At 38.5% G+C, this 24,318-nt stretch overlaps 1 protein-coding gene across 2 annotated transcripts in view; it reads left to right on the forward strand.

The window, feature by feature from the left end:
- Positions 1-24,318, forward strand: part of sugct (succinyl-CoA:glutarate-CoA transferase) — a 158,487-nt gene that overhangs the window by 97,029 nt on the left and 37,140 nt on the right. The window contains exon 13 of one of the 2 annotated variants that reach the window (XM_079863448.1): positions 6,267-6,385. The exons of the other annotated variant lie outside the window; for it this stretch is intronic. Coding sequence (XP_079719574.1) covers positions 6,267-6,305 — 39 coding nt within the window. The 3' untranslated portion in view covers positions 6,306-6,385. Of the gene's footprint in view, positions 1-6,266; positions 6,386-24,318 lie in introns of those variants that run through there. 2 annotated transcript variants of the gene reach the window in all.

Here is a 24,318-nt window from a genome sequence, read left to right on the forward strand (position 1 = left end):
GCTGTGCACGTCTTCATATGATGATCTGCAGGTGGAGATATTCAACTGATGATCATCCGTAACCTAAAGCAGCTGCCCAGTCAGTCAATGACTTCACGTATGAAAGCACGTCCCATGGATACTGCTTTCAGACCGACTTCCAAGAATCCATGCCGTCATGTCTGATCATCTAAAATAAATTCTAGTGCGCATTGGTTCCACATTTAAATGCATATCTCAAAAACCAGGGATGTGTGAGAAGAACTAAGATGCAGGGACACTCTGCATGTGTACTTGAAGATGTTGATAAAGGGATGGACAAAGAAAGGGAGCTGATTTATGGAGTGTCCTTCCTTTTACCTGCCCTATATGGCCATTGGGCCTCTAGAGGTGAAGAACAGAGGAAAAATACCGGCCCAGAGCAGTGGCCCGAGCCTAATGAATTCCCAAATGAGAATCTGGTCGGTCATGAGACTCTGCTGGCACAGAATCCTCTCATATGTCTGTGTTCATTTGCTTTGTGGACCTCAAACCATCTGTAACAAATGAAGGGTGTTCTTAAGACTGCAAAGTGTGAGTCCAATATTTTCACCTCGAATGCAACATCTAGCGATCTTCACATGTGAGAAATGAGTCAGAACACTGTGATCCAAATGTTGTGTTGAGTTGCCAACATATTGGCAGAATTTTAAATTTCAGGAATTTCCGTCTTTTTGAGGGTTTCTGGTACAGAGCATTTTAAGACTTGAGGACTCCTTGCTCATTTCAAATAGGTTATTATTAGTTGGCTCAGTAGGACATCATCTGAGTCCGTAATACGTTTTTACATTAATACAAAATTAAACTACAGGGAACTCATGCGTCATGTAGGTGAGTAATGATTGAATCAGGGTATGGACTGTCCGCATCTGCACATAAACAAACTTAATAAAACATATCTGAAATGTACGCCAATGAGTTGGCTGAATGACTTGGCTGGAACATGGCTTGTTCACATGCATGTTCTGATTTTTGACAGCTAAATGAAAATACTGTCTCTACCACTTTTACCCTGGTACACAAAGTGCTGTGCAACTGTCTGTTTTTAACACCCACTTTTAATGGAGAAGAAAGTCAAACAGTATCTAAAAGCCATTCAGATGTTCTTATTTGGTGTAATTTAGGCCACAAACTGTGTGTTTTGCATAAGAAATGAATTTTATTTTGTATGAATTTATAATAATTCTAATGATTATTACAATTGTAATTATCAGATGCTTTTTTATATCCCTAGCCACTGCAGAAATACCTAAAGTCCTTGAAGACACTATTTCATGTTCAGACTGAGACTCTAAATGCAATATAGAGTATTGATAATTAGGATGCACATGAGGTTCAAGACCTCCGTGAAGTTCGCACCCCATTAAACAAAATAATCTCCAAAACTATGCCATTCGTTTGTGCTGATTTGTGCCGCAAAAACGAACGTTTGTGCTGGTTTGGTGTTAGAGATATTGAGCATTATTTTTTGTTGTTGTGTGACGTCACTCTCCACCCCATGTTGTTCAAATCACTCCAACCCGGTGTCATCCGTTTGTGCTCGGTTTGTGCCGTTAAAACAAACACTGTATCTATTTTCCTTTCACAGATATAACAAATTTACTTCGGGAGCTGTGACGTCACTCTCCACTCCACCTCATCTAAATCGCACCAAACCGGTGTCGTTCGTTTGTGCTCGATTTGTGCCGGTTTGTGCCGTTGAAAGAAACATTGCAACTACGATCCCCTCTTAAACATAAAAAAAGAAACTGTTACATAACTGTCCACCCCATATGGTCCAAATTGTTGCAAAACTGTGCCGCTCGTTTGTGCTCGATTTGTGCCGGTTGGTGCCGTTATGATGAACATTGTATCTTTTTCCCCTCCTTAGAAATAACACATTGGATTCGGGACAGTGACGTCACTCTCCACCCCATGCCGCCCAAATTGCCCCAAACCGGTGCTTTTGGTTTGTGCTCGATTTGTGCTGTTTTGTTAGCCTGGAAATCCAGACCTACATCTGAAAGATTAATGGTCTGGCATCGACTAATGAAAATTGGCCAGCTCGAGGGGCGGCACCAAGCATGCATTTGAAAATCTCACTGCACGCAATTGGATAACACTACGACCAATCACAACATCGCTTAGCTACCAGCGGAGCTAACTGGTAGATTAGACTCTTGACGTATCCGGTCGGCAAAACAGCAAAAACACACTTCTAGCAAAGGAACGATTCGAGCGCCGTCTTCTGTTCCTCTTTTAGAGAAAAAGCCAAGTCTAACTCATTCATTGTAGCGGCCAAAGCCGTTTCAAACAACTGGTGTTCATCCATAGCCATCTTGCAATGTTTACTAATGACTTCGACGTCGCAGCGCTGTCGTCTTCTGTTTAGCTCGCCTCTGGCCCGCCTATATCAGATAACCCGATGTGATTGGTGCAGCTCAGATCGAGGGGCATATTTAATGAGCATCATTAATCGACACCAGAGTAACTCGCTGAGCAAATTCAACTTGTGCTCTCGCGAGAACTCTGGATCTCCAGGGTACTGTTTTGTGCCGTAGAAAGAACCATCATAAATTACTCCATTCTTTAGACATCACAAAATCTTTGGAGGAGTAGTGACGTAACGCAAGCAAGCCGTGCTCTCCATCCATCTCGTCTACAAACCTGTCTGGATCGTTTGTGCTCGCACAGGGCCGCTGCTGTCATTGTTCTTTTCTTTAGATATGGGAATGTTTTATTTTAGATTTGTGCTAGATATTGACATTTGGTCTTTATATAATCACCAATGCACTATGATGTAATGTACTGTCACTACTCTGGCTGTAGGCTACGCGTGACTGATGCTTTAATTTTGCATTAAAATAAAATAAAATAACCAGTCTTTTTTTTTTTTTTTTTTTGTGTAGTGTCTTAAGTTTTCTGAATACTTTTAACACCTTACAGACATTTAAAGTCTTTCTGCCCGCTTTTTCTTTTTTTATGTTTAAGAGGGGATCGTAGTTGCAACGTTTCTTTCAACGGCACAAACCGGCACAAATTGAGCACGACACCGGTTTGGTGCGATTTAGATGAGGTGGAGTGGAGAGTGACGTCACAGCTCCCGAAGTAAATTTGTTATATCTGTGAAAGGAAAATAGATACAGTGTTTGTTTTAACGGCACAAACCGAGCACAAACGGATGACACCGGGTTGGAGTGATTTGAACGACATGGGGTGGAGAGTGACGTCACACAACAAAAAAATAATGCTCAATATCTCTAACACCAAACCAGCACAAACGTTTGTTTTTGCGGCACAAATCAGCACAAACGAATGGCATAGTTTTGGAGATTATTTTGTTTTATGGGGTGCCAACTTCACGGAGGTGAGGTCAAGATGTTGGCTATGATAAGCAATTATCACACACGGTAATTGTTTTAATGCAAGACCATTTGTGTTCATCTGAGTTTGTTTGTTCATGGGAACTGTCCCAGAATGACCTTTACTGGGCCATTGCTTGTTGTTTTCACAATTGCTTCACAAGGCACCTGTGAAACATTTGCATGTCAACAAACATCTTTGAAACCTTTTATAACTCTTTTTCAGGTATCTAAACAACAGGATTGTTTAGGGGAAAGGTTTCTGATTTTGTCTCTTGAATGCAGCTCTCAAAGCTCTGTATTTTGATGCATTTTGTAAACTTTACACTGCATTTTTATGAAATGAAAGAGGAGCTCTGGCAATTGGTTTTAATTTATGGCTGTCTGTGTAGTATGGTACACAATTATTGGCATTGTACCTTTGTTTTAGAGCAGTCTTAGCTTGTCTATATTGTTTACCATTGTTAATCTGTAAACCTTTGGTGTGGTCTACTGTGTTTTTGCTTATTATATTTCAGTTCTAAGATGTAAAGGGATGCTGATATTTCACTATACTGTAATGTGCTGCAGATGTAATCTGTTTTTCTGTCTATAGAGGTCCTCTTTGCTCTGGATACCAGCTCTGTCAGAGAATCATCAGAGATATGAACCATTTATTTATTTAGGTAGATTTTATTCATAGACTAACGTTCTTTACAGGATCATCTTTCAGATTTTCAAGATCAACTGGTTCCCAATATGCTCTTCAGCTGAGTTAAATTAACTTATGTTTAAATGAGGCAAAACCACAGGCTGGAGTAAATGAGAAAGTGATGAACATCGAGCCCAGTTTAAGGAAAAGTTCTCCCAAAAATGTACATTCATGTGATTCCATGGAACAAATGCTATTGTCATGCATTTGGAAAGGACTGAAGCGCAAAAAGACCACACAACAAAAAAGTTGTCCACATGGACCCAGGCACTGAACTAGTCTGATTTATGAATGAATCATTACAACTTCATGAACCAATTTCTTGAAAATATCTGACTCAAAAAAAGTATCCATTTACAAATGGACATTTCCATCCTTGTTAGCTTTTGGATTTTTTTATTTATATATTTTTTAGCTAGGATGGAGGTCAAGCCTTTCACTCAATAATGACTGAAAATCGTATGGCTTCAGAAGACTTGGAATATAGTGCATGAGTCATGTGGACTTTTTATGATGTTTCTTTTGAAACTTTTTCTAAGCTTGGAAGTGGAAGGAAGAGATTCAGGTGGTTTTCGATCATCATGATGGTGAATAAATTACTGAATTTTCATTTTTGGGTGAACTATTCCTTTAAGACAACACTAGGTACGTTTCCATCCAAACTTGCGAATTTAACTTATTTAACTATTTAACATTTGCGAATAAAGTGCAAAATTGGAATATCGCATAAAACATTTGTGAAAAAAGCCTGATAAACTGGCACTAAATATCACTAAGAAAAGTAAAAATTATTTTCGTATATAATACGTTACGTGCGTTTCAGAGCGTGCAGTCGAAACACAATAAACACTTTATCTTGCTTTCGGAGGCGGATGCTTCAGTTTGGGAATGCAGTCTTGTAAGACAGTTCTTAAAGGTAATTATACCGAATCTTTTAGACTTTCCTCAGGCATTTCAGAACAACCAAAACAGTATTTTTTGATGCGCTTTGAGGGATTTATTCTGTAAATGTGTTTCCATCATAGTTTATACACCTTGTTTATCGAATTAAAAAATGTATTCGACTTTTTTTTGGCACATTTTTTGAATTTGTTTTTTTTTTTAGCAATGCTGTCTGAGAATCTTTAGAGTTCGTTCTGGCTTTTTCCAAAGAATGGCCTAAACAGACACGCTTTGATTCTTCATCCGTTCACAATTAGAGATGAGTGTGCCTGCAGCCCTTCTGCATTCTTTACATTTGACCACAATATTGATTTTCCCACAGGGAGGAAGGATTCCTATCACCCATGAGACAGAGATTTCCCATCATGTTTTTTGTGCCGTGCCGATGACTGGCAGTTCAGCTTGTTGCTCAGAACAGTCTGTCGGTCAGTCTCTGGCCAGTGCTTGAACACTGCTCACTGTGTGGCTATTGTTTACAAATTATTCTCAAATCAGACTCAATGAGCTTGAGATTCCAAACCCATGAGCTTGTGGCATAATGCCATTCATTTCTGTGGATAAAAAGCATGGACAATATTTTGATTAGACATGATTGATGTTATTGGTTTGGAAAATCGATTAAATGTCATCCCAGAAAACACACCCTACAGTATCCCTATATTCATGTGTCCCGTAATTGAAAAACATAGTTCATCACAGCATGGCCCAAAGAAATAGCTTCCTTAGACAAAATACACTCGTTCTTGGCACATATGATAATTGTTAAGATGGTCAGAAATCTGCCTGTCAATATCAAATATGTTTTGAACACATAGAGAGTTCTGGTTTTGGCAGCGTTTCTAATCCCATTTATGGAGACATTTTGCGGTCTTGAACTAAATGTCGGAAAGAAGAAACCGGTCTATAGAGGTTTAGTGACTATTCGGGTTTGACAAATGTATGAACTTTAGGTTTCTTATATTTTATGGTCATTCTTATTTTTATTTTTTTTTATTATTATTGAAAACAAGCTCTTCCCTGCTAAAGCTGTAATCATATTGGTACATTGTGACAAAGCCACACTCTGGGAACAAACTCCATTCAGTGTAAAACTGAAGCAAACCAGATGCTTGTGTCGAGTCACATCATGTAATTATGAACAAACTTTCTTACAAAACTTTTTTACTGTTAGCGATAAAAGAGAAGTGATAATTCTTGCTAAGTTTAGAACCCTTATTGGGAGTATTTTTAAAAGTTCTCCTGATTTATGTATGTCTGTATTTTTGTCTGTACAGCACTCCATGCTTCCCCTGTCCCGAATGTTTGTGGTCTGACAGATGAACCTTACACGATCTCCAAGCACTTAAAAGCTTGTAACGTGTTCCAGCCGCCTCCCGTGGGAACATGGCAATGACGCTTCCAAGTGACTCAGTCCAATCCCTTTCTCTAGTCAAAGTCAGCATCCTCTCATTAGGCAGAACATCAAAAATAACAGTTCGTGAACAGATCGTATATTGAAACTGTTCTTAGATAAGGATCAAAGACAAGCATCTTTGAGGGATGCTGATTGGTTGATTTATCAATACCACTTTGTAGAAGTGTATAAAGTTTCTTTATTGGCATATACGGTTCTATGAAGAACCTTTTATCATTCATGGCACCTTTCAAATGCACAAAAGGTTCATTATAGTGGAAAACGGTGTGTATGTATATTCAGTGGTTCTTGAATCATCATGTTTTCAGTGTGTTCTGCTTGACGGACATTCCTGTCGCAAGAATAAGTCTTTTATTTTGCATTCCCTAAGAAACGTGCCACATGAAACTTATTCACAACTGATTGGTCATTTGGACAAACCAAAACAGTAGTGACAGTAGTTATGCACACCCCTGGTGCTTTTCCTGGCAGACTAATAAAAAACAAATTATTTCAGCCACTTCTTGGCTTTTTTTCTGCTCTTTTTTTCTCTTGTGCATCAGACGGTCAGTGCAGAGACTGCGGTTGGCCTGTGGGCACTCTTAGGCCAAGACTAGATATCTGGGAAAGATACAGAAGGTTTGTAAATCTCTTACAGAGGGCCTTTTCCACACAGTTGCAATTTATACAATTATTTTTGTGTTATTGATGACAAATGGAGACAACTCTTTCCATTGTTTACTTAAAATATAGTCTCAGGACTTCAGTATGTTCATGCTCTAATTATCTTATTATCTGGCTTCATGCTTTGATGACCAGCTGCTATTTAGAGGCCTGGTCTGGTACGGGGCCGTTTACACAGCACATGTTATTTCATCTGACTGTGATGTTTATTGTTTATTGTAGTACAATTAATTGTATCCCCATGTAAACAACATGCATTAGATGGACGTCTTTAACCTTTGTCACTCGTGTTTTAATTGTGTATTCTTATTCTCGCGCCATGAGCACTGCATTTTTAATAAACATAAGCTTTAAAAAACTTTGTTTTTGAATGCAGGAACCCATCCTGTGTGTATGGCTCCACTCATCAGACCAATCCTATTACGTCAGGAACTTTGTCAACATTGCTTGCATAGTCAAAGGTCTAAAACTTATTCAATCCTTTGAGTGTCGTGTGCATCTGAGTCTAAAAAAACCTTCATTTTTGATCTACTTCATAAACGGGCTGATAGTAAACTGAAGCAGTTCATCGTAACAGGTGTGGCACTGCTGTCTTTTGTATCTTTTGTTATACCAGTCTTTTTACAGTGACTCAGGGCTGACCAACAATTTCAGGGTAAATTTTGAGAGATGTTGCATCATATTTTAAACAAAGCTTTTCTTTTCTTAAAATGGATTTTCTGAACCTCAAATATGCTTTGAAGGATTCACTACAAATATAATGTTTTTAAAGCATCTCAGACAATGGTTTCATTATCTGGCAAATCTTAACTGCAGATGTACACTGAAAAAAAATCTGTGTGAAATATACACGAAAACTCAATAATCTATACATGAATACTTAACTTAGTTAGTGGCTTGTACTTATTTATTTTTTTAAATTAAGTAAAACTTAACCAAGTTTTACAAACGTAAAATTTTGACAAAAATCAATATAAATTCATTTAGACATACATTTTCAGTGTCACTGCTCTGACATTATCACATGTTAGTTGAATGAAAGAACTGAAACTCTTTTAAATGTCCATATTTGAGTGGACTGAAAACAATGAAATAATACAGTTCATATTGATGGAGGACTACACCGCTGGAAAGACCAGTTTAACTGAATTCCCATGCTGGTCCAAACTAGTTTATGCTAGTCCAAATTCACACTGTAACTGACTGAACTTAATTTAGAATTTTTGGCATTGATGAACAGAAAATTAGTCTAATGGCAAAGTGAAAACAGATTTCAAAATGATTCAAAATATTTACGAATATAAAATAAATTCCAAAATAACTGATTTCACAAGTATTCACCCCAACACACCTAAATCATCACCGATGCAGCCAATTGCTTTTAGAAGTCACATAAATAGTTCGCTTGTGTGTACTCAAGAGGTTTCAAATGATTGTAGTATAAATACACATTTCTCTGGAAGGACCAACTTCTGGTGAGTCAGTGTTATGGCAGAACTTACACCATATCCCTTGGAGAACAGTTAGATCAATAATTAACAAATGGAAAGAGTATGTTCACAGCTGTAAATCTACCTAGCGCAGGCCGTCCTCAAAAAGCGGCTTTACGAGAAGATGGAGGCCACCAAGACTCCAATGAAGCAGTTACAAGTTTCTGTGACTGAGACTGGAGAGAATGGGCACGCAACATTGTTGCCCAGTTCGAAGCCACTGTTGTCATGTGAGATCTGGCCTACAGTTTTCCAGAAGGCATGTTGTGGACTCTGAAGCCATCTGGAAGAGGGTTTTCTGATTCGGTGAGTCCACAATCGAGCTTTTGGGTCATCAAAGCAAATGCCATGTTTGGCGTAAGTTAAACACTGTGCATCGTCAGAGATGAACTATCCTCGCTGTGAATCCTGAATCCAGGATCAAGCCGTGGGGATGCCTGGAAGGCTTTCGAGGGTCGAATGAATGCAGAAAAACTGGAGGAAACCCGATGGAGTCTGCAAGACACCTGTGACTTGGGAGAAGATTTGTTTTCCAGCAAGACAATGACTTCAAGTATAAACCTCAAGCCCATGGAATGGCTTAAAAACAATGTTAATGTCCTTGAGTGGCCAAGTCAGATCTCAATCCAATTGAGAATTGGTGGGTGGACTTGAAAAAGGCTGTTAACTCACATTCTCCATGCAACATGACTGAGCCGGAGCAGTTCTGCAAAGATGAATGCGGACTGCAGTGGCCAGATGTGCAAAGCTGATAGAGACCTAAGACTCAATGCTGGAACTGCTGCCAAAGGAGCATCTACTAAATGCTGACTTGAAGGGGGAAATGCGTATGTAAACAGATGTTTTGTGTTTAACTGTAATACATTTTGAAAATTGTTTTCACTTGAAAGAATGTTTTGTTCTGTTGATCATTCAGAGGAGCCAGTCGTGACCTAATGGTTAGAGAGTCAGACTGGAAACCCGAAGTTGCGGATTCGATTCTCAATACTTAATCGCCCACTGCTGTGTGTGTGTGTGTGTATGCATGTGTACCTACTTAACTATATTTTGGGGACAAATTTGTACCCAGAAGTGATCAAAATCTCCAAAAACCTCCCCTTAGAGACGTCCTCATTTGTAAAACTGGTTTGAAAATAAAGTAATTCAAGGCTTTTTGAAAATGTTCAAATGCAGAAAGTTTTGTGTGATGGGTAGGTTTAGGGATAGGGTTAGTGCAGGGGTCTCCAACATCGCTCGTGGCCAAGACACTCCTTTAAAATCTGCCTGCTTCTTTTAAATGTTATTGTTTTAATGTTTATGTAAACAAAAAGTGCATATTGATGCTAATTTCATTTGTTATTTGCTGGTTTTCGACACAAAACTTGGTGAATTGAATTCTTTGTGTAGTATTAGTACTTTTTGAACAGGATTCTGTGATAACCATGATCATTTTGGTCACTATAATCATGGAATTAAACAAAAACAGTTTTAGGTCTAAAACAGTTTGGATAGTTGTTAATATGAGAGTTATGAGACATTATTTCAGAGATCTAAGTGTTGTATAACATGAGTAGCTCTCGGTCACTTTCATTTTTAGCTCTCAAATGAAAAAAGGTTGGAGACCCCTGGGTTAGTGTAAGGCAGTGGCTCTCAATTCCAGTCCTCGGGACCCCTTGCTCTGCACATTTTGAATGTCTCTCTTATCTGACACACTCAGTTCAGTTCATGGAGTCTCTCCTAATGAGCTGATGATCTGGTTCAGGTGTGTTAAATAAGGGAGACATACAAAATGTGCAGAGCAGCGGGCCCCGAGGACTGGAATTGAGAACCACTGGTGTAAGGGGATAGAATACAGCGTTTGTACAGTATAAAAATCATTACGTCTATGGAATGTCCCATTTAGATAGCTAACTAAACGTGTGTGTGTGTGTGTGTGTGTGTGTGTGTGTGTGTGTTCACTGCTCCTAACTTGGATGGATTGGGATTGGTTTTCACTTTCATTGTCAATCTGGCACTGTGTTGTTACAAGGCACTGTGTAAAATCATTACATCACACTTGATAAATGATTGCTTAAAACTAATTTTATATTTTTCAGTTATATGATAAATAATGTTAAATTATCTAATCTAATCTAAAAGAAAATTTGCTTTTAACTTGATGAGAAAAACATGTAGCTCATGGCATGAGCCATTTAAAAAAAAAAAATGGGACACTATAGAATAGATGAAAGACTTATGAAGACTTTATTAGCGTTTTAATGTAAATATATATATATATATATATATATATCGCACAAACTTGTTGCAAGAATGACCTGTGTGAATGGCGCTTGTGTACCTCAAACCAATGGATTGCTGTGGATATTAGGCCAATCATAGACTTACACAAGCAGAAGTTTGGGGTTGGTAAGATTTTTAAAAATGTTTTGGAAGAAGTCTCTTATGCTCACCAAGACTGCATTTATTTTTATCAAAAATAGACTGAAACAGAAATATTTTGAAATATTATTACAATTTAATTCAACAGTTTTCAGTTCAAATATATTTTATAATACAATTCATTCCTGTGATCAAAGCTGAATTTTCAGCATCATTACTCCAGTCTTCAGTGTCACATGATCCTTCAGAAATCATTCCAATATGATGATTTGCTGCTTAAAGGGGTCATGACATGGTTTTTGGTTTTGTTTTATTATGTTCCCTTAGGTGCAATTATACTATTACTATAGTTTTTTGGACAAAAATCTTTAAAAGTTGAGTGATTTATGACCTTTCCCCACCCTGTTTCTCATCCTCTGATTCAAACAGTCTGTTTTGGGGGTGTTTCCCCTTTAAGAGTTCAGTGTTAACGCCCACTGTTATGATTGGTTAATGTCATTGGCCAAAAGTAGTTTTAAGTTGAAATACATTACTTACAGTTTGCGGCATCGTTGTTGGGCCCAGAATAGTCGGCACGGCCTGATCTTTAAGCAAAAGTTTTCTGGCAAAGCCAGCATCATACTGTGATTTGTTCTCAAAACAGTCGTCCTTGAAATGTAGAGAACACACGCTTAAATTAACACTGCCGTGACTCGGACGTCCACAAAAATAAACTGCATCCATTTTTCCAGGACGTCTAGATCGTTCGGCAGCGTATTCAAACATTTTGTTTGTCCACAGCCAGGAACAGCACATCTGCGTCATCGCGATCTTCTGTAGACAGACCCACTCGCTGCACGTCGACTGAACACCTGTGGGCGTGACAACAATGCGATGATATGAAATGACGCGTAGTTGTCTTGCGCTGGAGGCGATCATATGCAAACGACTGGAACGTCACTTCGTACCGTGACGTCACTTCTTACCATGGATCCCCAACGAGCTGTAATTAGAGCTTGATTAAATAAATGCTTCGTTTATAATGGGGAGGGCGTCTTAAGCTATGAAACTTGCAGGAAGTTTTAATGGTACAAAGACCTCTTATATACCAAAAGATCAAGGCAAATTTGGTTTCTCATGTCATGACCCCTTTAAGAAATATTTATTTTTACCACAGTTTAAATAGTTGTGCTGCTTAATACTTTTGTATGGTAATCATGATGCATTTTTGTTCTATTGTTTGATGAATAGTGTTCATTTAAAATCTTTTGTAAATGTCTTTACTGTCACTTTTGATAACTTTAATGATCACTGCTAGATAAAAGTATAAATTTATTCAAAAAACAAAACTGACTGCAAACGTTTGAACAGTAGTGCACTTTCTAGTTTTATGGAAAAATGTGATGCATTTCATGTAATTAATTTGATTAACACATTCCACTTCCTGTAGGTGAAAGTGGACCACCTTGAGTCCACCGTCATCTGTTCTTTTCAGTGCACTGCACATTCATTGAGCTGTGGCCTGAGTGCCTCCCAGAACGAGCTTTACCCTGTATCTGGGTCAGTCTCCTGTCCTGAGCTCACCTCCACAGCTCGCTGTGCATTTGCATTCTTAAACTGACTGTCCCGCCGTTGCCAAAATCCAGTGCAGAATGTATGTGTGTCAGATTTAATGTTATTTTCATCAGTGTTTTACTTGTTGCTGACAAAGCAGTTATAAAAAGCTTAAAGTGGCCGTATGATGACAACATAATTTGATGTACTCTGTAAACTTTTTAGAACTCAAAACATCGTTCTCAGTCCAAAAAAAAAAAAAAAAAAAGAGAATGAATTCTGAACTTTGTTAGACAAATTAATGAATCAGAGTATGAACGTACACATTTATATATCAGTGATGTTTTTTCCGTGGTCAAAAACTTGGCCGGCCCAGTTATGATAAGTTAATGAGAAGAACACAGGAAATAGATGCTATTATATCTACATTAACACTATAAGAGTGAAATGAGCCGTCAAACCGGTGTAACATCTACCAGTCTGCGTCTTTCCGAATGATCCCCATGTTAGAAACAACTGGCTGCAATTCCTTTTTATCAAGGATTTTTATCATTTCATTCAATCTTGATAGTTTGTTTTCTGCATTTCAATGGATTAATATGAATCTATCACAATGTGACAATATGAATCTTTTTATGAAGCTTTCACAGGCTAATAGGAGTAAATAGTTCATTCAAAAACTGTACACTGATGAGCCAAAACATTATGAATATCTGCCTAATATGCTGTTGGTCCTCCGTGGGCTGCCACAACAGCACCGACCCGCCGAGGCATGGACTCTACAAGACCCCTTAAGGTGTCCTGTGGTTTCTGGCACCAAGACATTAGCAGCAGATCCTTCAAGTCCTGTAGGTTGTGAGATTGAGGTGCCATGGATTGAACTTGTTGGTCCAGCTCATCCCACAGATGCTCAATTGGATTGAGATCTGGGTAATTTGGATGCCAGGGCAACACCTTGAACTATTTTAACGATCTAAGCGCATGGTCTAAAACGCACAGCTCAAGTGCACTGAGGGAATGTCCGAAACCACTCTTGCTTGTTTAACGATGGGAAAAATGGTTGGCGCACCCGGCGCATGGTCTAAAGGGGTTGTCCCTATTCTCTTAATGAGTAGTTGGTGTGTTTTGGGCGTAATGTGTAAAAAAAACAAAAACAATCAGAGTGTCATTTCCCATTCCCTTTAAAAACCAGTTGCACTCACACCATGGCGGATTCACTACATGGCAAAATTTGTAAGCGGAAAGACCGAATGCTTCTCTAGCGAGGAAACGGATCTACCTAACAGACCAGTCCCTCCAAGATTTCACGATTTTTTTGTGTGATTTTTCCGATCAAAATGACTTTGTGGTGGTAATTTCCAGAAATGTGTGAAAAAATGTGCGATTTTTATATTTTATAATTAGGACATCACATTTACCATAATAGTATTATGTCAGATGCACAATAGTCATACATGACACAAATCACAAACAAAATTCATAAAGCTTGTTTATTTTGGTCTAATCAAATTCTCATCAAATTAACTTTTAAAACAATGGGCAATGGGCACAGATAGTGCATTTTTTCTACCTGACCTATGTAAATATTAACAGCAGGTGTAGTAATTTATACTGTAAAACTGTGTAAATCCTGAGTTGAGGGGTCCAGAGCTGCAGTAGCAACCAGTTACTTAGTGCGGCGTTTTGTATGGCGTCCCCACTGCATATAGCTACGCAATACGAAGTGACCGTTCGAAAGGGAACTACTCGGTTACTATCGTAACCTCAGTTCCCTGAGAGTAGGGGTATACGAGTATTGAGTAGCCGGCCGCACTAGTAACCAGTAACTAGTAATGGTGTGATGCTATCTCATTGGCGCATAGGTGCCCGCGCCATTGGATGTGCAGTTGCCGCAGCACAGCCAATGAGTGAGCCAGACACTCACTGTGCTAGCTGTGCAGCTGCAAAATGCGTTTTCCATTACAGGCTTCAGTAAATCGAGGAAAAGGAGTTTCCCCTTTTCCCGCAACATCTGTATCCACCATAGACAGTGGTATCCACGTAAAAATGCATTAAACTTTAATTAAACTAGAGATATTTCAATTGGGTGATTATAATTGAATGTTTTGTGAGGTAGTTTTCATTTTTGTGATTATTTTGCAGTTAAATTAGGAATTATGCAGGATCGCAAAAAAATGCGACATTTGATTGATTTTGCGTTGTATTCTGTGATCGTGGAATCGCGAAAAACTGGAGGGACTGACAGACCATCTACATGACAAGTGTACACGTGTTTTGGACCCGCCTATAGGCGCACATTACTAACGCGCTCTTTAAATAACTTTTGACTTTAGACCAGGTTTCAGTTGGTCAATGTCTCAGTCTATTTCAGTTGCCTCAAAATAGCAAAGCGCCAACAGTGCGCCAGAACACACCTCGTTTTCAGACCAGCAGCCCATGGATGCACAAATACATTTGCTATTTAAACACCTTGGCGCAGGACGTTAAAATGATAACTGCGTCGGGCTGAAACTAGCAAAAAACACTGTGCATTGCACCGAGTGTATGATACGGCCCTTCATAATGTTCCTCAAGCCATTCCTGAACAATGTGTGCATTATCCTGCTGAAAGATGCCGCTTCCACAAGGGAACACCATTGTCATGAAGGGGTGGACCTGGTCTACAACAATGTTTAGGAATGTGGCCCGTGTCAAAGTTACGTCCACATGAATGGGCGGACCTAGTGTTTCTCAGCAGAACATTAGTCGTTGTCGTCCCACAGGGCATCCTGGTGCCATCACTTCTACAGGTAAACGGCACACATGTACACAGCCATCCTCGTGATGTAAAAGAAAAGGGACTCTACGGACAGACGACCTTCTTCCACTGCTCCAAGGTTTCAGTTCCAACGCTCGCGTGCCCATTGTAGGCACTTTTGATGGTGGACAGGGGTCATCATGGATCTGCAGAGTGTGATGTGAACTATTATTAAAATTTAGTGTGACTTGTGCCACAGTAGACCTTCTGCTGGCTCGGACCAGACAGCATAGCCTCCGTTGCCCTCATGCATCGATGAGCCTTGGGTGTCCACATCCCTGTCGTCAGTTTTTGGTTTGTCCGTCCTCGGAGCTCTGTTGGTAAATCCTCACCACTGCTGACCGGGAAATACACACAAGACTTGCTGTTTTAGAGATACTCTGACCCAATCGCTTCACCATAACAATTTGGCTCTTTTCAAAGTCACTCAGATCTTTATTGCCCATTTTTCCTGCATCAACCTGTTGATTATGAGAACTGATTGTTTGCTTATACCATTTAATCTACCCCTGACTTAAATATGTGGACTTGTTAGGAGATGATCAACGATATTTGCTTCACCCGTGACTTGTAATAATGTTTTGGCTCATCAGAGTAACTGACTTCTGTTTGAGCACCAAAGCACAGCACGAAACAAACCGTTTAATTGTACGGGTTAGGGAAAGGTTTTAATCTCAAACTGAAATACAGTATGATTGTGTTTGATACATAAAAACATAACTAAAATGTATAAGTAGACCTCAGGGGAAAGAATGATGTAACAACAAAATGTACAATCTAACCCCTTAATATCTTATATCATGATATGATATTTAGCCACAGTGTGACCCAGTCCAAACTGTCATCTGTGAAAGAGAAGAGAAATGCAATCTGACATCAAAATCAAAACATCAAACATCAAGTGTTGCATATGGATTTGTTCACAGAGGTATCAATATCACAAGCCTTAGGTATCCTCAGTAAGCAGGTGGTAAGACTTCTTGTCTATGCTGTTACACAATATGTCTCGAGTGATTACGACGTGAGTGAAGTCATTTTGTTTGAATATTATATTTTCAATTGGTTTGGCCTGTTCTTTGTTTGAAGCAGCATGCTGTGGCTTGTCACACAATGTATTTTGAAATGCAACATTGTCCCATTTCTTCAGAAAGAGGCGGTTTACATGCTAATAAAAGAGTAATTGTGAGGGGAAAAACATTTGAGAGTTGGAACTGTCCGTCCTGTGGCTTACGAGACAGATGATCCTACATGCTTTTTAAAGATTCAGAAACATGTTCTGTTGGAATCATTTACTCAATTAAACGGCTCATTACTCTAGAATAGCTTTAAATCCAACTTTAAATGGAATGGGACATTTAGTTAAATTGTGTCAGAACCTTTTTTGCTTTAGTACTTTAGTAGCATGTGTAATTCCCTGTAGTGATGGGATAACATGTTTGGGCTGTCAAATTGGATTCAAGATAAACTTAACAAATGCTAATGGAAACAGCAGTTATGTTTACATAGACATCAACAATCTGTGAGCATAGCCCAAATATGACTAAAATTTGGTAAAAGCATTTAGTTTAGTTTAGGTACATCACAGAAATATTGGTGTTAAATAATGCCAAGCTGTGTGGAAGGAGAGGTCTACAGTCATAAGCAACCCATTTAAACTCTTCACAATGATGTTTAAAAAAAAAAAAAAGAAAAATAAAGAGAGATGAATAGTCAGATTACTGTACATCATAAACACAGACAGTGTTGACTTACCATTAAGCCTGAAAATCAGGTCTGTTTTCCTGAAAGCTGTTTGTCAATCTCCAGTCTGACTTCTTGTGTTTGTGAGATGTTAATCATCATTCTCTCAGAAGAAAAGCTTTTCACAAATGTATCTAAATTGGGAACATGGACTGCCTGAAGGCAGAGCTGTGACACTTGGAGCTGAAGGTAGCAATATCTTCAGCTTGAAAATGATTGACCATTATCTTTAAACGTCATCTGTCGATGTCCTTAGTATGTTAGCATGGAGGCGCAGCATTATCTTTGAGAGCTAATTTCCCTAAATATTGTTAGCAGTGTTTGTAAAAGCCTATAAAACATTAACATGCGCGATGATTGAGTTTTGTGGTTGTTTGCCAGTGTGTTGCTGTGCAGTTGCTGAAGTGTTCAAAAACAAGAACAAAACAGGTTTTGTTTTGCTTTGTTTCATTTCTGTTTGTTAGTTTTGTTCAAGATGCTAAAAGTGTTGTGGGTGGTTGCCAGAGCATTGCTGTGCGGTTGCTGAAGTGTTTTGTTTCTATTTTACGTTTCATTTCGTTTTGTTGCCTGTACATGATGCTAGAGTGTTGTGTGCATAATGCAACATTATCACAAAATGACATCCCTGAAGTCTTAATTATCTCTTCTAACAACATTAACTTTGCTTTTTTCTGCTTGCTCTGGGTATTATACTCTATGAACGTACTCTGTATAATCTCCAGAGGCCTGTCTTTACTCTTGGGTCAAGGATGCCATGCTTAACTTTGTACTGTCTCATAATGTCGGTATAAATAATATTGTTTCCCTCTAAATGAGACACAACGGCTTCTCTCCATTAAAGAAGAACAGAAATGGTATCGTGCCTTTTTAAACTCTTCTCTCTCCAATAACTTTTTCTTATACTAATATTTTGCTGAATTACACTGGGAAGCCTTGTTTAAACTACAACAAAAATGTAATGTTAGAAGTCAACACATACCAAAGCTCTTATTAAATACTGAGGTTTGGATTATAATAAGAAAAACTAAACACTGTTTTGGGCCATATCTTTTATATTTTAGACATTTCAGTGTGGGCCTGTGTAAAATGAGGCATTGAGCCACTATCGGCCTTTAGTTCTGAGATTGTCATGGTTGGTGCGGAACGCTTACTGTGATTTTGCCAAGTAGGATAAAGTAGGTTTCTAGACCAGCATCCCTGTTGGTCTTTGAACAACATCTCTTTCAAGCGGTCAGATCACTCGGATTTTAGGGTCAGTTAATGGATAGGGTTGGGGTTAGGGATAGGTTAGACCTGTGTTTGACAGTTACCTTGTTCTAGGACCAACAAAAGATATGTCCTACTTGGCAAAATCCCTGTCACGGGTGCAGAGAAGAGAATCTCAGCATGTAATTGGAGATTTCAAAGGAACTTTCTCTGAAGTAAATCGAGGCTGCACAGATAGTCACTTACTGATGAAGCGGGCCGTTCTCTTTCTCCACACAAACACATGGCAGGAGTTTAAAGACACATGGACTTGGCCAGAAACATCATACCCATTCAAACTGAGTGTGACTATAATTCTGTGATATCTATGATAATTAAGTTGAAAAAAAGGTGTTTCTCTGAAACTCTTTTGGCACACTCATGTCACTTCAAAGTTGCACAATCTTCTTTATATGACAAAATTAGTTATTAAAATGTCAAAGCTCTCTTTTAATGAAAATTACAGGGTTCGTACGGGTGCTTGAAATCCTTGAAAATGCTTGAATTTTGATGTTGTGTTTTCAAGGTTTGAAAAGTGCTTACATTTTTTGGATAAAATGCTTGAAAATGCTTGAAATTGTAACTGTAGTTCTTTCACAACAAATACCAATCTGACTGAATAGTTTATTAAATGGAGAAATAAAATGTAGCCCTTCAGATAGCGATTTGCGCTACGCTGGCCAGAGCAAAAGTAGGCAGAGTTTTCATTTTGATTTGAAATGCCCCGTTTTTATTGGCCGTGCGGGTAATCGTCACAGAGCGTAGCGGCAAAAGTTGAACTATTTTTAACTTTGACCGCAACGTGCGCGCAAGCTCGCCAATGCTGAACAAAACGTCCTCGCGCAGCGCGCAAGCCATTGAAATAACTTCAGTTTTACAGCCTGAAAATAAATCACATTATCTGGTTAGCAATATTTGGACATTAATATTATGAAAAGTATTATTCATAGGCATTATCTACTTAGACAGTGATACATTTTGAAAAATAAAATAAATATCTGATCCTTCAAATATCTTAAATATCTGATCCTTCTGTTATTATGAAACATTTTTGGCTGTTTATAGCATTATCTCTTTTAATGTGATAAAAACACTAAATAATCATTTTGACTATGTATTGGTATGTAATTTACGGTGGTTTAAGGTGCTGGAAAAAGCTTTAAAATGGACCTTGAAAGTGCTTGAATTTGACCTTGGAATAGGTGTACGAACCCTGAAATTATGGGTGATCCCTAGCTGTCAGAATTTGTTGAATTTATAGTAAATAAATAAACTATCACAGAAACATATAGACTAGCATGTCTTGCTTGCTCTGAAAATAACTATTATAAAGTCATGTCTTTATCTCATCTACGGCACCATGTCCACAAGTATGATTTATGCCTCAACATTATGTCAGATCTAATTATTAAATAATTGTGCATGTAATCACTGATTATATCTCATTTTTAAATATTTGTATTAAAATTATCTAAATAATTCAACTAAAAAATGAAAATGCGTAAATGTATGATTAACTATATATACACAGTTTATGAAACAGTGTCAATCGCCAGTTGTCCGGTAACATTTTTATGAATTCTAACAAGGCAATGTTGTGAGAACATGAACATGAACGTGAACAAACAAATCCGCGTCTCAGCAGTATACTGAATTGAGCTTTATTTCTACTGTGTTTATACTTCATTTACTACTAAATTATACTTGTGTTGTCATGTTTGTTGTTCCCTTTAAGTGCTTAAGATTGCTGACCTTTCACTTGAGTTTTCACTTCTTTTGTAGATTTTGATGTTGAAAGTATAGAAAACAGCCAAAGCACATGTTTTATTTATCACTTGGCCTTCTGAATCACGTTTGTGGGCTGAAATAAAGAGGAGCAAACAATCCTCTTCCAATGAACTTCTTGCCAATGTCAATCAATCAATCAGTCTTCCTTGTAATTGTTTTTGTCGCAACACCACTTTCTTCCCTTCTTCTGTCTCTCTCTGTTTGACTTTTATCACACTCTCCTATCCCAGTCTGCCTTTCTCTTTGCCAGCCACATGACTGAATAGAAGCCCACCTGTGTAAACATTAGGTAGATCCTGTCTGTGCTATGGCCTCTTGGACACATTCAGCCATTTTTGTTTTCTTGGGCACGTTGACTTGAGGAAGTTCAGCTTGACGGAGGGGTTTCCCTCCCTTTCCCCTGAGCAACATTTGTTTTGTTCCTTTTCTACTTTTGAAATGTACTCGCTGCATCGGCTTTTGTTACTTTATATTCTTTATGATTATTGTATACTCCAAATATTTTATGTTCATTGGGCAGAAGTATGATTTATATCCCAATGCTTTTCTTTTCTCTCCTGTAACATCATCTTTATATGCTGGAATCAGATTGGTCAGTGTATAGAAGTGCATATGTGAGTCCTTTCACCACAAATGTTACCAATAAATTATGGATCCCTTCATGATTTTATAAGTCTTTCTGGAATTGGCTGATGATGAGAGACCACAAATTCTTTTAATACCTGTAAACTTGGATGCATTTTCAGTACGCAAGTCCAACTCAGTGCGAGACGCATGCCTTGCTCACAAGTGCTTCATCAATTGATTCCCCATGACTACGGGGTTTCCTTTCTGTCATTCGGATCAGCACATCCTAACTGAAGATGTATGCATTGATATCAAATGATGTTTTGACAGTCATTAATCATAAGAGCTTCCTTATTCAACACACCTTAACCCGTTTCCCTCAGCGTGGTGCTGTTACAGTAATGCTTCTGCAGACAGCTGTCGTCCAGTCGTCCATAAAGCCCGAGCCTCGTGCCAAGACTCACATTCAGTTGCTGGCTCAGACAAAATCATCCCGGCTCCTCCTTTGGTAGTGAGAGGTGAGAAGCTGTGAAGCACTTGATCAGGGCTGACGCTGGAGTTCCCGAACGTTGCTCACTCCCTTCTGAGCCCAGCTAAGGTCAACCCAGCCGTCTGCGGGCTGTTTGTAATGTCATCGGGTTGAAAGCGGAAGGCCCAAGAAGTGTGTGTGGTATATTGTGTGATTCGACAGTATGACCTGACCTCAGGCATTTCTCTGGGGCTTTACTCCAACTAGGGCTGTGTGTTGTCTGTAGGCCTTTGGAGATGTAATAGGAAGTATCAGTTGCCGTCTTGGGGAACAGTGGTTGTCTGTCCAAAAAACTCAGTCAGGGCCATTTTAATATAAGCTCATCGTTGGAAGACTTGCAGTTTCTGAGAATTTTAATATATTTTATATTCTTTAGGAACATTTATCAATCACGCTTGCTTCGAATTGCTAAAAAGCACTTCCAAATTTTGAACCGCATTTTCCACTGAACAAATATTTAAATCTTCCTCACAGGGTTGGCATCCATTCAGATGCTGCAGTGGAAGAGCTTTAATTCATTATGTCCATGCTTGGCTTTTTATTATTCCAGGCCGTTAGTCTTGCTGACATGACACCAAACAAACATGTCTTCTCCATTTCTTATTGTTTTGCTCATAAGTCACGGCTAAGTTAAATACGTAAATGTATCCATCAGATGACCACTTTTATACGTTTTCTGGCAAATAACATTTCATTTTATTGCTTCAGAGTAATGTTGTAAAGTGTACATGAGTCAATGACAGATGATAAAAAGGATTTAAGTTGTGTCTGAAAATTAAAGTTTTGATTTATTGTTTTAAATGTCTAAATGTATGTATGTGCAACGCATTCTCATCCTAGAGCGTCATATACTGACGCTTTTGACATTTCGTCTACATCGAACGCACATGGCACCCTTTAGCGTCAATATGAGACGCACAGAGCTTTGTTCGGTTATGGGTAGGTTTAGGTCTGGGGTAGGGTTAGGGTTAGACCGCTAGGAGGCGCCTTCTGGCCCATATCTATCTGCGTCTCATATTGACGCTAAAGGGTGCCATGTGCGTTGGATGTAGACGAAATGTCAAAAGCGTCAGTATATGACGCCTTGGGATGAGAACAGGCTGGTATGTGTGTGTGTGTGTGTGTGTATATATATATATAATATTATAATATTATTTGACTACATTTAATTCTAAACTTTTGTTAAACTGCTTTTTAATCAATGTTATTTTAGTATTATTTATTTACTATTATAGTATTTATTACTATTTTCAAATACATATTCTATACATTTGTAGTGTAATTATAGTTTTATTTTTATTAGTTTTTTTTTTATGTTTCTTTAATTTATTTTTTTATTCCAGTTTTAGTTTTAATAATTTTAAACTTCTTTATTTTAGTTAGTTGCCAAAGCAACATTTCCATCTTATATTTATATTTTATTTCAGCTTACAATTACCAAACGATGTACAGTAATGGCTTTAAAACACTGCTTTCAATTAGACTTTTATTTTTAGAGTATAGAGTAAATTTTTGTAACTTTAAATACCACAAAAAAGTAATTGATCCAATTTAATAAAAAGAGCTCATGATAAAGATGTGCTTTTTGTGTTAAACACCCTCATGTTGGCATTCATCAAACCCTGCATTAAAACATCACCCACCTTATTTAAATATCATCTTACCACCACACGAGCTCCTTGATGAGGCTAATATCCAGCGCATGTGCCGTCAAAGCAGAGGAAATGAGCTAAAATCAAACGTGGAGACGTATGAGCTCGCAGGCCTGGAAAATTTCCCATTCACTTTCATCCAGAAGAGTGCGGTGAACACTTCCTCGTGACCTGAGCGAAGCAGTGTTTGTCAGACATTCAGCCCGGAGATAAGCCATCGTCATTACAGAGCCTATAGATGCAATCAAAGCCATGCACCACACAGACCGACAAATGAGCTTCACCAGGGTGTCTGCTTCAGATTTAACCTCCACAACACTGGGAGGATCATAGCTATCAAAATAAAAAGGCAGAATTGTTGTGAGCTTTTGTTTTGTTTGGCATACAAATGAAATCCAAATGTTGTTGTCCCAGGACATGGCACATTTTCAGCACAAAAAGGGTCTGAATTTAAAGTCCCAGAACCTCTCTTCAGGATCCCTGTTCAGTATGACCACATGGATCGCTGACAAGCTGCCTTCTTGTATTTTTGATCATATCCATCTTTAAGGCTCCCAGGACCATGCAGATTAATCATTTCATATAAGCTGCCTTAATATCAAAAGAAAGTGAAAGCTGATTTGACACTTGTGTGGAAAAGAAAAATGAAATCAGTATGAAACAGGAATGAACTTGGACAGACTGAGCAAATGCAAGTGGAGGTTTTAGCTTGTTTCGTTCAACATGATGTTCTCATCATTGTGTTGTCTCATCCAGGATGCACAAGCAACCAACTTTCGACATAAAAGAGCTTACGATGGCGGTACCATATACTCGTCCCGAACCAGTGCCCAAACCTCAACAACACCTGGCAGGTCAAAATCTTGAGCGCTTTCAACAGATGTATTCATGACACATCGTATTCATACGGTTGCAATTAAATGTAACGGGAGCTTAAGTGGGCCATCTGTAAGAAATATAATGAGGCTGGTTTAGACAAGCGTTTGGATCAAATTCCAACTTGGATTACAGTGCAATCAGGGTTGTAAACTATTGTAAATGTGATTCATTGAATTCATTAGAGTGACACGTTTGCAGGGAGGGAGAACGGGGACGGGGGGGTCTCTCGAAATGCTACGAGGCAGCCTTTTATCTCTTAATATGATGTCTCAATCTGAAATCTAGATCTTTGGATGTTATCTGTGATCTTTAGACCTGTCAGAATGTTCCCGGGGAGTTGATTCATGTATTATGGGCCGGAATAAGAGCATTAAAACCATATAATCTAAATGATGCGTAACCACTTTAAGCCGTATCAGGGTTTGATTCGGGTTTTAATGCAACCCTGTTTGAGTAAGCTTTGCATGTTATTCTCTTTTACTTATCATAATTAGCTAGACCCTCATTCTAGTCTGATCAGTTTGATGCTTAGAGAGGATGAAAAGAATCTGTGCTCAGTACGGCGTCTCTGGAAACCAGCAGGACACATCTGGACCATATTAGGTTTTCATTCCAATAATTGATGGTCTCAGGACTTTAGCTAAATAGGCCCGGGCTGAATACAGTTTAGC

This window comes from Squalius cephalus (genome assembly GCF_949319135.1).
Source record: "Squalius cephalus genome assembly, chromosome: 25".
Taxonomy (NCBI): domain Eukaryota; kingdom Metazoa; phylum Chordata; class Actinopteri; order Cypriniformes; family Leuciscidae; genus Squalius; species Squalius cephalus.